Raw genomic sequence first — 17,056 nt, 5'->3', positions numbered from 1 at the left:
CAAGAGCCAGCAGGAATCACACTCAGTACCTTTCCAAAGTGGTTGTGGGAGCTGCTGTGAGTGAAAACACCTGGCACTATTGTAAGGATGCTATTTACTGGTACAACCAAAATATCCTGCAGCAGAGTAGCCCTCACAACCAAGTGAGCTGCTGAGGTGAAAACAAGGTGCTGCTCTATGATTTACTTCCAGCATGTGCCTGCACAAGGTGAGAAGCTCCACTGGTGCCACTGTGCATCACTGCAACAAGCTCAGCAAGGAGCCATGAGACTCTGAATTGTACCAAGGCAAGTGCCTTGGCTTGGGAGGACTATCAGCCCTGCACCCTAGGTATGGCTTTGAGGACCCTGCTCCCTCTGAGGGATCATTCACCTCTTTTAAAATATCCATCCTCAGCAAGGTGGAGATTCTGCTCCTCATCAGAAAAATGTCACATAACCTTATGTTTTGTGCTAGTTAGTGGACACCTGGGCACACTAACCTTCCAATGCACAGCAGTCGTGTTGACATACTTGGTTAAACCAAGACCAGAAATTCTCTCCTGTGTCTCTAGAGACTGCCATGAAATATTAATTATAATGTATCTAGAAAAGGGGGTCAAAAACTGGTTTAAAAATCAAAAGCTTTGCCATTGACTATGGCCCTAGGCAGTCACCCATGGGAGTCTTTCACACAGCAGTGATTTGAGTGGGAGTATGTGAGGTTGTGCTTAGGCAAGGGAGGCACCAAAGCTATCATTACCTCAGCGCCAGGAGAACACAGCTCTTGTTAAATCACAGTTGCTGGATGCTGATTCAAACATACTCCCCCAAGAGATCTAGGGGTGACCTAGTTTGGGGACCTGACCATCCCCCTGTGCGGAGCAGATCAAAGCTGACATGCTGCATTTGAACCAGGGCACAGACCTGCTGCATGACCCAGGTAAGAGTGAAACCCCAAAGTCCTCATGCCAAGGTCATCACCTTATTTCCTGACCATAGAATCATAGAATGTTAAGGACTTGGAAGAGATCTTTAAGTTCATCTAGTTCCAAGCCCCCCTGCCGTGGGGAGGGATGTCACTAACTAGGTGAGGTTGCTCAGGGCCCCATTCAACCTGGCCTTGAATGCCTCCAGGGATTGGAAATCCACAACTTCCCTGGGCAACCTGTTCCTGTGCCTTACCAGCCTTTGAGTAAAGAATTTATTATCTAATCTGAAAATGCACTCTTTCATTTTAAAAATTACTGCCCCGTCACTATCTGTTCACACAAAAAGTCCCTTTCCCTCCTTTTTATAAGCCCCCTTAAGGTACTTGAAGGCAACAATGAGGATTCCATGGAGCTTTCTCTTCTCCAGGCTGAACAACCCCAAATCTCTCAGTCTAGCTCCATAAGAGAGGTATTCCTTCCCTCTGATCATCTTTGTGTCTTCATCTGGACCCACTCAGCACATCTTTCTTGTGCTGGGACCCCAGAGCTGGATGCAGCACTGCAGGTGGGGTCTGAGCACAGCAGAGCAGAGGGGCAGAATTCCCTCCCTCACCCTGCAGGCCACATTGCTTTGCATGCAGCCCAGGATCTATCCCATACAGCAGCTCTGACAGTCAAACACCTGCATCTGGAGATACCTTTTCACTCCACTGCTGTGCTCAACTTCTGCTGCTTTTACCCTGCAGAGACCCAAAGTTTGATATTGCAGCCTTTCTGTGAAAACAGGCTTGGCATGGCAGGCAATAGATCCTGAGTTTCCTGAGAGAACAGTAAAGGACACTGCTGAAGAGTCCATTTTACCACCCAGCATCACCACAGAAACTCACAGAGACTTCAAACAAAGAGACTCTTTGCTGTCAGGGGCATCTGGCGTACTCAGCCGTACTTGACCCTTGCAAAGCTTTCCCTAAATTTCATACCACTAACAGCCCTCTGCTTTGTGTGAAGAGAGGAAAATGGCAAAGACACAATTACTGTAACTCTCATGAATGTTTACCCTTTTCCACCCTTATATGACTCTCTCCTCCGAACATCCCCCAGCAAGCTTAAAAAGAAAACAGTCATCAAGGTCGGACAAAGTTTTGGAAGCAATTAGCTGCAAGCAAAATAAATACAAAACTACTTCTGTCCTATACTTAATGCCCAAATGCCTAGTTGTTCCAGTCCAGCAGACCCAAGGTCCTTGAAGTGTTAGCATGGGACGTAATGACCCAGCTCCCATGAAGCCGCTCTGTTCATGGATTACAGCCTCCAGTTCAGCATTCCTTTATTTTTCTATCCCCCCACCTAAATAAAAAATTCACCTGGGCACCAGAGGGCCCCAGCTTACCTCTCCACACATGGATTTACCTCCTTTGACCCTTAGAAGTGTTCCATGACAGTGACTCTATACCATTTCAGCTTTCATTAACTTTTCTCAGCCTAGACAGCTGCTACATAAAGCAGCAAACACCAGCATCCAGCAGTACACTTGGGCCTGGGCTGGCAGGATCCACTGAGATACCCTGAGGCTTCCACTGTCTTGCCTTTCTTTGACATGTTTACAGTTCATCTTTGAAGCATCTGAGATGGTATCAGACTGAAATTTGATTAAGAAAGAAGAACAGTACAAAATCAATGTTATGTGCATTAGGTAGATTAACAACTGGCAGGTTTTAAATGTAATTACAAGTAGGAAATTACCATCCAGTAACAGAACCTCTAGTGAGGGTGATTCTTGGCATTGTGCTATGGAAGTGCACTTGCCAGTGGCGAGGTGGGCAATGAGGACCAGTGCACATCATGTGCTCAGCTGGTCAAATGAGCTGCAGGTCAGTGTGGTCTCATGGACAATCTAATGCAGGTTTCTACAGACAGATCAAGTGTATCACAGCCTAAAAACAACTATTGGCTGTGTTGCCCTCAGAGGAAGGTCTAAGTGATGCTATGCACTGCAATGTCGAGACTTAGGTGAGATCAACCTTGCCCAGGGCATGATCCTGCTACTTTTGTCTGTTTTTTTTTTTTCCCTCACAGGCAGGATTTATGGCAACATCTAGTGTCTGGAAGTAAAATTAGACATATTAAGACCACAAATGAGGTTCAGGATTTTAAATGTAAAGTCCATTAAGTAGAGCAAATTGGCAAGGGCTGAGGTGCATTTGCCATCACTGAAAATGTTGCAGTCAAAGTGGAAGCTCTTCTCAAAGTTGTCCCTCTGTTTTAAGAGGAATCCATTCAGTGTAGCCCTAGGGTATCTGATGCCAGCCCAGAGTTCAGACCAACAAATCCCAGTAACATTTGTTCCTTACTTCTCCCAGTCCTGCTGGCAATAAGCAATCAGGTAACCACTGAGACAACCACTGTCATTTCTATCTTAATGCTGACATTACTCAGAGCCCTGCTTGCCACCCTTGAACTCCAACAGTAAGAAGTCAAGAACATGGTGGGATTTGGATTTCTAAATCTAAACTGGGTCCTCCATCAGCAGACTCTCTGTATCCTGGATTCCAAGAGGTCTGTTCAAAGATGAGAGAAGAAAGTCTCCTTCTCTTAGTGATGGTGCTGTACAACATCCTCCAGCAGCCACCTACCCACCCTGCACCCAAAAAATAATATTTCATCTCTTGTGTGTTGGGAGCAGTTCCTAAGTCCTCCACAGACATAGGCTGAGGTGGGGCATAAGGCCAAGGCTATAATTAATGTTGTGACATCCGTGTGTGGTGTTCCAGGGGGAAACCACCCCCTGTGCCTGTGCAAGGGTCTGAGCTGTGACTGCTGAGTTACCTAAACTTGTTTCCGCCGGAGACACCATAATTACACCACTATTGCTCAATCACAGTCATTATTTGAAAGGCCACATGCCTGACATGCTTTAGCAGCTGTTCTGCAGGGCCAGAGGGGCTCGATTCAATTCACTTCAGTGCTCTGTATTCCCAGCTGCCTTGCAGGTGCTGTGTCCAGGCATGGGAACCAGCACAGACAAGGAGGTTGCCTGCAGTGAGGATCAGGATCGTCAAGTCTGGCTCTCTAGAGAGACCCCGTGGCAGCCCCTGCTCAGTGCTCAAGCAAGCTCATTATGAGCTTAATCACTGGTTCTAAAAAGAGTTCTGGTTTTGTCAGCTCAGACACCATGAGGACGCAGCTGTGCTGACAGGGCAGGTCAAAGTAAATACTTTGCACTATTTTTAAGCCAAATAAATTGGAAAGCTGTTTAGGTGATCCACATAAAAAGTGTGGTTAAGACTGAAGTGTGAATATTTAAACAATCCATTTCAACTAGACCAACTTAATAATGCTTAATTACTGCTTTTCTTAATTATTACTCATGTTTCATTTTACTTATTACCCAACCTGTACATATCAGATTAAAACATAATGTACATATCCTGCATCTTAGGACAGTGATCAAATCAGAGATAAGAGATAGGCTTGAGCACCTGGAGCATCCTGAGATCTGAGGTGAAAAAAGCTTGTACTGTCCTGGTAATGGACAACAATGAAGAGAAAAAGGGGAGGGGAAAGAGGGGGGTGGGAAAGGGAAGACGCAAGAGACCCTTTTGCACTTGTTCCTTCCCTTTTTGAGATTGTTTCCACTCTGCACACAGTGGATAGATGTGCCATTCACTTGCTGAATTCTGCAATTGAAAATATTTATATTGCTAGTGAACAACAGTGAAAAATACCATGGGTCATCAAAGTTGAACTAGAAATGTGTAAAATGGTCAGATTAATCTTCCTTGTGATAAAGACTCCTCTTGTGTATTCTTTGTATGGTATAACACTAATCAATAGACAGTAATTTGGGACATTGATGTGACGTGAAGGGCTGTAGGAATGACTGACCTTCTGGTGTCCAAAATGGAATATAATTATTTTATTTAATTGGAATATAATTATTATTTTATTTTATTTTTACCATCACAACACAAGTTGAATTAATCAGTGACATCAAGATCAGAGACAGCCTGGGCTGCACTGATAATGCACTAGCAGAGTTCTCATCCTGAGGGATAAAGGTCAGGCAAAGAATAAAATCAGAACCCTGAATTTTAGGAAAAAAAAATTCAATTCTTCAAAGAGTTAGTCAATAGGATCCCAGTGTAAAACTGCCCTCAGGGGCAAGGGAGCAGAAAAGACCTTAGAGATCTTAAAGGACATTTTTCATAGAGCACAAGACCTCTCAATCCCTTGGTATAAGAAATCAGGAAAGGAAGGCAAGAGATCAGCATGGCTGAGTCAAGACCTGCTAGAGAAACTAGGCAACAAGGAAATGCACAGGTAGTGGACAGGAACAGGTATCCTGGGAAGAGTACAGGGACACTGCTCAGGTGTGTAAAGACAGGGTGAGGAAGGCCAAGGAGCAGCTGTAGTGAAAGGAAAAGGTGTATTTGTTTTAAATTGAAGGAGATTCAATTTGGACAAGATATAAGTAAGAAAATTTTTACAGTGAGGGTGGTTCAATACTAGAACAGGTTGCTAAGAGAGGCAGGATAAAGACCACCTCAGAGACTCAAGATAAGTGAGGATTTATTTTCTCTGCTTTGATATAAACTTCCTAGAAAAAAACAACTCTGTGCTTTGGTTTCCCATTGAAAGAACATGGGGATATTCCATTCTTTGTGAATACAGAGGGAGGATATACTGTCTTGGAAGATATTTACTGCCACAACAGCACCCCATGGGACAATGTCAGTCATCCCCACTCAAAGGTGTGCTTTAAGCACTTCCCATTTGATAAAAGCTGTTTCCAAATGTGTTCCTTCTACTAAGCATCTGTGCATTCTCAGATAAACATTTCTGCATCATCATTTGATTTTTTTCCGCTATTTCCCTAAGCTGCAAACCCACAGGCCAAACCCACAAGAATTAGGCAGTCTAGATAGCTTAAAAAGTGGATGAATGCTGACAGACCAGAACTTTCTTCTTACAGCTGTTGATTGATTTGAGGTAAGAAGGGGGATTTTCGTCCTGTGCCTCTGCAGAAAAAATAAAAGGCAAAAAGAAACCACTGACATGCAAAGGCAGATTTGACCAGGTCCAAAAAAATCCTTTTTCATCTAATACAAAGGGGAGGAATGCTTTTACACACCAAGACCTCACAATAAATGTTCTTCTCACTCCCAGAGGACCCAAATAAACTCAGCCAGGATGACTAACCTCATGTGAAAGAGGGGCCAGCAGATTGTTACTTATTTTTTTGACTACTTCTGTGCCAGGTGGGTGTTTCTTTGCTGGTTTGGAAGCCTGCAGCTCTCTCCTGCTTTCTGCCAGCTCACTGCATCACCAACCAAAAACAATGGTGAGCAGCCTCTGCAGCCTGTCTGACCAGGCAGATGCAATGCCCTACAGTCACTGTTAACATTTCTTCACTGAGTTTTCTCCTGTGGTTTCTTGCAGGATTAAATTACCTGAGATTACATCTCAGGTCTGTAATCTCTTCAAACATTTAATTCTGGTGGTTTTTATCTTTTCTTCAGCCAAAGACAAGGTCAAGTATTTTATCAACTCCAAAAAAGACATCAATGCAAAAGGGTGAGAAAAAAAGAGCAAACCCTTTGTATAAAGCACTCTAGTGTACTCATGCAGCATATTAGAGAGCAAAAGGAGCTTTCTGGCTCCCGTCTGCCTGTTGTTGCAATCGTTAATGTGGTTTTGTTCCATTATTAATGGCATCAGAAAGAGAAATCAGGCACTCCAGACAAACTTGAGAGACTGTTGTTTCACATCTGGCACTGAGAAGAAAGGGAAAAAAACATTTAAAATAATGGAAATAAGCAAAGGGAAGGGGAAGGAATACTTAAAGTACTGAGCATGTAGCAGTAAAATTTGCAGATGCCTACAGCAGGGTAGGAATGGTAAACTAAATCTTTTACAGACCTTGTAAGTCATTCCCAGAGCCTGATAGTTTAAGGCCACTTTGTAATTAAACAAACACAACCTAATTTTTCACAATGCCTATTATATTACTTGATTTTTTTACTGTGCCTATTATATCACTTGATATGTTTATGTTTCCTGGAACTGCTGATTGACAAGCAGAGAAAAATAAAACCAGAAGAGAAGCATTAATGGATGAAAACCCTACAATCTGGAGTGGCATATAATTAGGTTTATCTGAATTTGATTGGAAAGGATTTTAATAAAAAGCTTTGTCAGGAAAATACATAATGAATATGCCAAGGTAAGTAAAATTAGGAATAACACTCCAATCTGGCTTTTCTGTAAAGTTACCCTGAGTTAGCTACCAAATCCTTCAGAAGATCCAGGCAGGGTGCATCCCTTCACTCACACCTGGCAGAAACTGTTCCCCTGCTGAAGCTTGCACCAATGCCCAAGCACCAAAGCCCAGGATGTCCACAGCACCCTCTTCAAACTCCAGCCCAACAGCGGGTGATATCTGCTGAAGCTCATTCCCCATTGCCTTTAGGGTTCTGGGAGGCAGGTAGGTGCTGGGGGGACTCAGAGGGGTCAGGCATCAAGGTTAAATTCAGTTAGATTGGTTGCTAATCAATAATCCAGCCATCATCAGAACAAGAGGAAATTATTTCAGATTATGCCAGAGGTCATTACTAAAAATTGCTTCTCTGAAAGGGTTGTCAACCACTGGAACAGGCTGCACAGGGAAGTGGTGGAGTCACCATCCTGGAGGTATTTAATGGACATGTGGATGTGGTTCTTATGGGCATGGTTTAGTGGTGGACTTGGCAGTGCTGGGTTAATGGTTGGCTTGATTATCTCTTCCAACCAAACTGATTCTATGATTCCTTGAAGCCAAGTGATTCTCTCTGTAGTCACTTGTTGATGGGGCTGCACCCCATGGCCTCCAGCACCAGCCCCCACAGTGCAGCTCATATATGGCCACACTTGTGCACAGGCTGCAGGCAAAAGGACTGCCTTGAAAATTGCCCCTGCCCTCTGCTGCTCCCCTGCCTTGCCAAGGTGTCCCCACCCTGCCCAGCTGTCACCCAGCACTGCTGTTTCATACCCCAATGCATTTCTGCTTAAGAAAAGCCTCCTCCCTTGCAGAGGGGACGTTTGCAGCACGCAGGGAAGAAGCATTGCTTCCAAAGGGCTCTCAGGGAGAGAAGAACCAGCTAGCTTTCAAATAAATGTGAGTTTGTAATAACTTGATTAAATGCTTTCTTAATGCTGAGCACTTTGTGATATGTATTTCTTAAGATGCAGTTTATATTTTAAAAGCCCCCAACCTCTAGGTGTTTTATAATTTTTCCTTTAAAAAGAAGGAATTTAGAAGTTCTTTGCTGTTAATTATTGATGCTGAACACAACACAGGACTTCTTTTTATCACAGGACTGAACATTTGACCTTTGGTAGCCAAAACTGCCAAAATTGAGAGGAGCTCCAAGTCTGTATTTAAATTTCATTACTAGCATCTGTTTTTCAAATAGAGTGTGTTTACTTAATGCAACCAGTTTAATACATTTAAAATATGCAGGGTCAGATTAATTTTATATGAGAATGTAGCTCATAAGTTGTGCTGTCAAAATAGTTCACTGGGCCACAAGCTCAAAAATAATTTAAATAAAGGCTGAAAGAAATAAAAAAAGGAAAATTACATGAAGTCACATCACCATGAGACCTTCTTTAATGCTCTGAGGAATAAAACTGCCATATAGTGATGGGATCGGAAAGAAACCTTGTCTGGCAAAACCTCAGTGCAGGGGAAGCACTACACACTTTTTCATGCAGTTACATTTTCAGCAGGGACACCCAGGCACAATGTTGGTCTGACGCAGCAGAGGGGATTTGGCAAAGCACAGGAGCAGCTCAGACAGATGAGGCAGAAGGGAAGCACTTCATGGCCTGCCTCTGCAGATCAAGTGCAAACACACTTCCAGGCAACCCCAGCACCATGGCAGGCTGCAAAACCTATGTGGGATCAAACACTTGGGCAGTACCTGGCCTCCTTCCCTCACTGACCTTCCTTTCCCCTTCATCTGAGTATCGTCGCTGAAGCTTCAGGAGATGCACCAGAAGTCGGTGGAGCTGGAGATTTTTTTGCACCTTAACAAAATCCGGGTCCTGGAGTCCATGAAGATTGTGCTGTCTCTTGTCAAGGCCTGACTTAAGTCCTAGAAGTTCCCCCTGAGATGTGCATGAAAGAAGCCATAATGCCATATAAAGCATGGTAGCACATGGTAGCAAGACACTTGGGTTGAAAAGCCCCAGCAGGAGTGGGTCCCTTGCAGCTGAGCCCTGCACAAGCCTCACTCCTGCTCAGCCCCCCACCCAGAGCTGTGCTTCAGCCCTCCTTCAGCCCTTGGGACTCACCTGTTCTCCTCACAGCCAGCCTGTAACTAAGGAAACTTGCATTATTCCATACAGTGCAGGCGGCAGGCGGCCCGGGCAGATCGCAGCTGTCCCTCCTCACCTGGGTGATGGCCCTTTGGTGCCTCTCATCCTAAGGAGCCCGTGCTAACCAGCACGCTGAAACGTCTCTCTTTAATCCATAGCTCTACTAAAGAAAACTTGAGGAGAGGGAAATGCAAATAAAGAGAATGGAAAATCTGCAAAAAGGCTTATCTGGTGTGTAACTCTTTCCCTGGTCAGAGGGGCAAGTCTCCTGAGGTTCTGGCAGCCATGTACAAGGATGCCTCTGAACAAGGATGAATTTTTCAGGATTGGGACGCTCTCCCGTTTTCTAATCATGTTTCCCACTACCTCACACTGTCCAGTGCTTCAGAAAGAAGCACAAGGATTGCTGAGGACCTCCTCTGGACGACAGTAGAAGGGAGAGAGGAACACCTAGTGCATGTGCCGGGTACAGGTGGATGGGAACCAGGTTTGTTTTCCAGCGTGGTCATCTGAGATGATCTCTGAGGACACAGAGATGCTGCTCGCCAGCCCTCCCCCCCCATCCCCTCTCACCTGCAGCATCCCCAGACTTCTTGGAGCAAAAAAGTCAGTTTTTAACACCCCGAAGTGAAATTTCCCTTGCGGATGCCAAATCACGCTTAAAAACAGCCTCCTCGGCCAGGTGTCCCGATCCCGGGCTCGGCTCCCGGCTCCGGCCGGGCAGCGGCGGGGCCGGGCAGGGCTGCGCTGCTCATTTCCCGGCTGGGCGATGGCCGGCGGCCGGGCAGCGCCTTCCCTTCCTCAGCCAATTGCATCTCCAGCCGGGATCGGAGACCGCGGGGTGTGAGGCGGGGAGCGCCCGGGGGCCGCTGCGGGGGGGGGCCTGGGAGCAGCCCCGGCGGCGCGGCGGGAGCGGGAGGAAGAGGAGGGAAGGAGGGAAAGAAGCGGGGCAGAGGCCTGGGGCAGGCAGCCCCCGGGGTCGGGCCGCGCCTGCCGGCCCGAGCACTTAAATGCAGCCCCTGAGGCATCGGCTTCCCGCTGATGAGACCACTGCAGGGCTGTCGAGGCCGGGGAGTCGTCGTGGGGACCGTCACCCTCTGCCTGGCCGCCGGGTGGGCTCTGCAGAGTAAGTGTCCGACTCCGTCCCTGCCTCCCCCGCTCCCGGCCTTTTCCTGCTGCTCCTGGCCGCGATGTCCCGGCTCAGCCCCAGCGCCCGGCATCGGCGGAGCGGTGCGGAGCGCACACCGACCCCCGCCCGCAGCCAGCGCTCTGCCCAGCCCGTCCGCAACTGGGAGGGGGTGGGCACGGGACATGCCGAGACTCAGGCAGGCATCGCTGATCTCTGAAGGCTGGACATAGTCAGGGGAGGCTCGTCCCCGCTCCTGCTGCTCGGAGGGAGCGGGGGGAGCGCCCCACGCCCCGGCCTCACGCCCGCTCTCGGCGGGGATGGCCCCAGCAGCCGCCGTCCCCCCGCTGCTTTTCCGAGGGGACAAGGCGTACAGGTGGAAAGAACCCCGGCTAGTCAGCCCGAGGGGGTGTCGGTTCACGCTGGGAAACGCGGCGGTGAGGAGGGAAGGCGGGTTCCAAGCCAGCATCTCACGGAGGGTGAGTGCGGATGGGGACGGGGCAGGGGGCAGAGAGAGCCGTCCCGTCCTCTCCCAGTCGCGCCGAAGGAAGGAGGCTGCTGCCAACCCCACCCTCCCCTGGGGGCTGGGGTGTCAGTGCCGCCAGCGATTTTGGTTTGGTCACGGCACTCCACCGGCAGAGGTGACGCACAAGCAGGACACCAAAGGGTGGAGAAACAGTCCGCAAGGTTTGAGAGGCCCCATTTAGAGCTGTCCCCCCCTTTTAGAGCTCCCGCGTGGAGGCCCCTTGCTGCCAGCGTTTATCTTTCCCACTCACTGCCCAGCGCACTGCGTGCCCAGCTGCGGTGCCACAGCCAAGTCTGGTACGCAGAGCCAGCCGCACTTCCCACTTTGACTCTTGGCTTAGCAGATACATTGGAGTAGAGCAGCGTGCCAGGACGGCAAACTCCGTAAGCTCTGAGCAGTCCCTGTACCCTCTTCTCCTGGGTGCGTTTTTCTGGGTGTGAAGGGGCTGGTTTTGCCAGCAGCAGAGAGCAGTCACCTTGTATGTGGGTGTGATGTTTGCTCTCCAGCCTGGTGCAGCTCTGTTGGGTTAGACCGGTTCAGGTGATCTTGGCACACTGCCTGCTAAAAATAGTTTTGAATTGTTAGATACTGCACCGTGTTTTTTAGCTTTGCATGCCAGATACGGACAGAACATGTTTCCAAATCATTTAATGGAAACATTTAAATTCTCTCTCTTTTACATTTACCTTGCAATCACATATTAAAAACAAAGCCTCTATAAAAACATGAAAGGGTCACTGAGGGGAGACACTCAGCTCCTGTCTGGTCAGAAACAGTGGGAAAGGCCTTTAAATAAACACACGGACCAGAAAACAATTGGAACAATTTGGAGTGATTACCAGAAGTTGCCGGCTGTTCTGTTTCTGTAGCTGGCACAAACCTCCTTTTCACAGCTCTGGTTAGTCTCTCCTGCACACAGGCTGAACAGCAGAACACAGCTCAGCTGAGGATGCAGTGAGCTGCCTGGAAAGCATGATGCTCCTGCAGAGGGACTGGGCAGCATGAGTATGACAACGTTCGTGAAAGGGGGAGCCCAGGAGTGTTATCTTGGAAAAATCCTATTTGGCACTGTAGATGAGGGCCTGGCTTCTTAAACTCCCTTACGTTACCCTGACCAGGAGAGTTAGTGAATCCTGCTACAGATTCACCCATCTCTTCCATTTGTGGTGGCTGTGAAGTTTCGGCCATAGAAGGCTCCTATTTTAAGATTTTTAAAAATATATTTTTTCCCTGGAAGAATTTTTCTTTGCCTTTCTTAATCATTCTTATCCCTGAAAATCCTACAGAACCTTCAGGATCATCCCCAGGTGTCCTGCTTTGCACTCATGCAGTGTAGCTGAGGGTCTCATTCTCACTCCCCTGGTGGGTTACAGACATTTACAGGACAGCATTTCTTTTTCATTTTGCTCTTGCAGTCAGGCTTTTCCCACAGTAAGGGAGTAGAGCAGGTGAGCTGCTCCAAGCCAAACCAGGAAAAGGCATTCAGCCTTATTCTGTGCTTTATCTGCCTTTCGTCTGCCTTGATTTTTGTGAGTAGATAACAGGATTTCAGTCTTTAGCCAAGAGTCTCAAACAAGCCACTAATAAAAAGAACACACGTAATCCAGTTGAGACTCCAGTGTTGGTGTTCATCCAAATCTTCATGCAGAAACACCAAATGCAAGCAGAAATTATTGCAGTTACACATTAAAGTAAGCCATTGGTTCAGTTTCGCAGTGTCACAAACAGCTCTGTACTCACATCAGGAGGAAGTAGGTGAGAATTAAATATTCTTTTACATGCATTTTTGCCCAGATATCATCAGGAACATGAAGTCCCTGGCTTCTCATGAAATTGCGTGCCTTTGGTTACGTGTGATTTATCTGCACTGGCTTATTAACTGGCCACCTTCAAGAAGCTGGTATTTCTAATGTTGATTACATATCCTGAAAACACGACAAAGTCCTTGCCAAGACTTCACAGACTTAGGTCTACTACAGTTCTTGCTTTTGGGGGATGGTAGATAACGAATGTGATAGATTACCTTGGACTAAATTTTCCATGTAAATGCAGGATTTTTAAAGAGAGACAGTTACTGATGAACAAAAGAAAATGGCTCAGTTTTCAGAGAATGTTATGCTTATTTAAAGTCCCTTTCTATGTGAGTGTTAAAACATTGAAACACATACAATTATATGTCCTCTATAGTGGAAGCATTTTTTCTATCACAAATTATGAATGTGTATTTAGTTCTTCAAGTATGTATGTTACTTTTATAGAAAGCAGAAAGAAAAAAGGTATTGAAAAGCATAATCTATCCTCTCTTAAAACAGATCATTGATAGGTAGGATGAATCACCAGGATCCAGAGGTCCTAACATGCTCTGGACAGTTGGTACAGCATCACCTCCAGACTCACCACTCTCCTTTGTCTTTCAGCTCCTGGAGGAATATCTTTAGTTGTCCCACAACCCAACATCAATGCAACAGTGGCACAAAACATCCTCCTCTCAGTTGAATACTCTTGCCGGGGCGTGGCCACCATTGAGTGGAAGCATGTATCAAGCTGGGGCACCACCAGCATTGTTGAGTGGAGAAGTGGGAATTATGTAAACATATCCACGGTCTACAAGGACAGAGTGACTACTTTTGAAAATGGCTCTATACAGCTTCGGAATGTGGGCATGAGAGATGCTGGCTACTATTTTGTCACTGTAATGGAGGAGCATGGAACCAATGCCTATGGCACCATCATAGTCAATGTTTACGGTACAAACTAGATGGGACTTCTTGGCTTTACCCTGCATTTAAGCATCAACCTACTTGTAATCAATTTTATAATATGATTTTTTTTTTACATTTTCCCTACAGAGATTATCTATGAAGATTTGCATTTTGTAGCAGTTCTCTTCACATTTCTCGCTGCAGTATCTGCCATTCTAATCTGCTTAATGTGGCTGTGTAATAAATCTCTGCATCTATTTCAGAAGAAGACAACACACAAACTAACAGGTATTTCTTTAAAACTGTAGTCAGGGTATAGGGTCTTCAAGCCTGAAATTTGAGCCTAAAATTTGTACCATAAAGGTGCTATACAGGGCCACTGAGCAACAAGACTGAAGGGCTCAGATCAGTTATCCTGTTCTAACTCCTTAGTAGCTGAGGCAACTGAATAACAGGTGTTTAGCTGAAGAAAAATCCACAGGACATCTACCTTGTATGTTTCACATTAGAAATAGTGAAATACTTCCCAACACTGCTGATTGCAAAACTTGAGGAGAAAAGGCCAGAGCTGCAATAACCCTGCATCAAAGGGCAGGAGACAAAGTCAAGAGCACCAGCAACTATCTCAGAGTTCACATCAGCAGGGTGTATCCCAGGGGAAAATATTCAAATGACCCTGGGGAGTGGCCCCCACCTCAGTTCAGTCCTCAGTGGAGGATTGCATCTCCTCCTCTCAACTCCCCTCTTCATCTGTTCACTTTTGATCCTGTTGCAGACTCCAACAAACACTGAGTAATATCAAAACCTGACACTGAAGACAAGAGTAATGAAAAGCAGGTCAAGGGAACACAAGGGCTACGCTGAAGGGACATATTTGAGAAGATATTTCCAAGCCACCACCAGGGATATTTGGCCCAGGCAGAAAGACAAGATGCACATTCCCTGGGATCATGCTCTTAGACACATCTTTGAAATGGGAGGTTTCCTTTACCACTTCAAAATATTTCAGATGTTTACCTCCCCTCTTTGTAAGTGCAGATCCATTTGTGGTTTCTTGCCCTCTACGTAAAAGATCTGCATTTCTTCTATAGTAAGTGCTACATTACAACAAGCAGCCTAGCTATCAGTATTTTACTAGACCAACACAGACACTCAAGCATCCTACGATTCATGGCCCAGACTTCGTGTCAACTCTGCAAAACCTAATAGAAAAAAATTACTTGGTTTGAGCTGCCTCTTCCTTTCTGTTGCTCACTTACAACTCTTAAGGGCTGCTGCTGTTTTCATGGTGCATACACTACTCACAAGCTTCTGTAGCTACCGAAAACTTTCCTATCATGCCAGAATATACAGGATTTTGTTTAAAGTCTCTTCTTCTAGCTGAAGCCAATCTTCCCACAGGGCTGAATTGATTAGATATGTTCATGTAACATATGGCAGAGTTCAGGAAAGCACAGTTCTAGAAACCTGTTGTGTGATCTCCCAGGAAATGGTTCGAAGCAGAGACCTAATTTCTCCCCCCATTCCACCTCAGAAGAGCCCTCCTTTCAGAAGTCATGAAGAGAGATATAAGAACAGGCCTTATGAACTTAGTTTTCTTAGTGCCTTTAGCCTTGTACTGGAAGAAATAATCATCACTTTACAGATTGTGAGAACTTCTTTATACAGTTAAATATTTTGAAAAGATGTATTTAAAACCTAATTTTAGATGAGCAAGCTTGAGCTAATATTAAAAAGTTAAAAAAATGTCGTGGCACAGTTAATTTTGGAATGTTGGCCTTCCAATCCATTTGCCAATCAATAACAATATCATTTTATTTACAGCAAGTACAACAGAAGAGATTGAACTGGAAACCATTGAGTGTTAGCCAAGGACAGTATCGTAAAAAAATAATTCTACCTCAGGAGAAAGTATTGTACAAAAAAGCAAGAACAAACCTAGAAGGCAAAATGTTTGTGACTACTGCAGAAACATCCTGAATTGCAAAGTAATTAAATCAGCAGTGTCTGATGAAGCTGTTTTGACCTGCTAAGTTTTCAGTTCTGCTAGTCAAGGTCAGAGTAAAAAAAAAGAGTATGCTTTCATGCTGAGCATGACCACATTTTTGTGGTTAGCTAATAAAATCCACAGCTTCTACCACTCTTAAAAACAACCAACCTACCAACCAACCAAGCCTCTAAGATCAACCCATGATGGAAATTATCATGGTCTTGAAGGACACCTGCATTTTGAATATAGCAAGTCTTCTATTATAGACAGTGGTCATTAGCATCCATCAACATAATAAATTAAGTATCTAATTACAGTATTACATTAAAAATTATTTGCAAGCATTGAATCCTGTTTATTGCACCTATGTTGCTACTTTTGGGTGTAAGGAACTTACACTTAGGTGTAAGCTCTGAAAACAAACTGCAATTTTTCATGAGACAAAACTGACTTTGAAAGAACGCTGAGCTGGTCAAAGTTCTCCCGCTTGTGTTTCTAATTGTTTACACTGCCCCAGGATGGATGTTTACACACATTTTATGACATTACTAGAGCAGATGGCTGTACAAGGAATAGTGCAGTCAGGCACTAAAGAGGATATTGTCTACAAAGATTAGAGGGGTCAGATAAAATACTGACACACAACACCAGTGGGATGGTAAAGTAGTAAACAGTTTTGTTGTGAAAGATGTCAAGTCTTTTGCAAACAGCCTAGTGATGAACAAACTACCTGAGAAGAAAAATTAAAACAGCATTACTTTGAAATATAGTATTTACAAATACAGTTGAAAATTGCTGTTTTTGAGAGGCCACCTTTGCCTTCCCTATGTTGTAAGAAAACATGAAGTGACCCAACTAATGTTTCCTTGAATCTGTATATTGCACGTATTGCAATTCTCCACCTGTAGATCTGTTGGGTGGAATAACATTTGTGTTTGTCAGTGAGAAAGCAGTTAACTGACCTAGCTCCAAACTATTCTGTTATGCTTTTGTAATGAGAATTTTGCAGTGTGAAATAAACTTTGAACTTGGAAGACACCACAGACTAGTCTATGCCTGTAGATTGCCACATGGCTGTTTGAGTCAAACTGCTGCTACTACCCTTCTCACACACCGTCTCACTTGGTTGCAAAAACCTTTTACAGGACAGGCTGACAGAGCTCTCCCTCTTGTCAGGGACTGGGATGCTCAAGTGCAGACATACTATGGGCTCCATTTGGAAAAAGAGTCAGGGAATTTCTCACCAAGTCCATAATGATGCAGGTAGGTGCCAAACAAGCCAAAGTACCCTGTGCACAATACCTTGAAGCCTTCCCATACTGAGCTGGCTGTTTGTAGTGCAAAGGGCCTCTCTCCCACTCAGTTTTGAGATACCAGATTCAGCTGTTTGCTGCTTTCTACATCTAGAACAGGTCAAAAAAGCTGAGAAGTGAAATAACTATTA

The 17,056-nt window shown here is 45.3% G+C and overlaps 1 protein-coding gene across 1 annotated transcript; it reads left to right on the top strand.

Annotated features, from left to right (window-relative positions):
• The first annotated feature begins 10,309 nt into the window (after positions 1 to 10,309).
• VSTM5 (V-set and transmembrane domain containing 5) lies at positions 10,310 to 15,490 on the top strand. Its single transcript, XM_062514316.1, has 4 exons — positions 10,310 to 10,394; positions 13,338 to 13,667; positions 13,770 to 13,910; positions 15,447 to 15,490. Exons 1-4 carry the CDS (start codon positions 10,310 to 10,312, stop codon positions 15,488 to 15,490), a joined length of 600 nt encoding a protein of 199 aa, XP_062370300.1.
• The last annotated feature ends 1,566 nt before the right edge of the window (positions 15,491 to 17,056 follow it).

The sequence above is a fragment of the Cinclus cinclus genome, chromosome 2 (genome assembly GCF_963662255.1).
Source record: "Cinclus cinclus chromosome 2, bCinCin1.1, whole genome shotgun sequence".
Lineage (NCBI taxonomy): Eukaryota > Metazoa > Chordata > Aves > Passeriformes > Cinclidae > Cinclus > Cinclus cinclus.
The sequence above is the reverse complement of the archived record's forward strand: the minus strand, read 5'-3'. Positions and strand labels throughout refer to the sequence as shown.

What these genes read in the sequence shown, in the direction of transcription:
- VSTM5 (XM_062514316.1), top strand. Translation starts at nt 10,310, where the DNA reads ATGAGACCACTGCAGGGCTGTCGAGGCCGGGGAGTCGTCGTGGGGACC. An exon ending in CGCCGGGTGGGCTCTGCAGA is followed by an intron (nt 10,395 to 13,337) that starts GTAAGTGTCCGA and finishes TTTGTCTTTCAG; the next exon opens with CTCCTGGAGGAATATCTTTA. An exon ending in GACAACACACAAACTAACAG is followed by an intron (nt 13,911 to 15,446) that starts GTATTTCTTTAA and finishes TTTTATTTACAG; the next exon opens with CAAGTACAACAGAAGAGATT.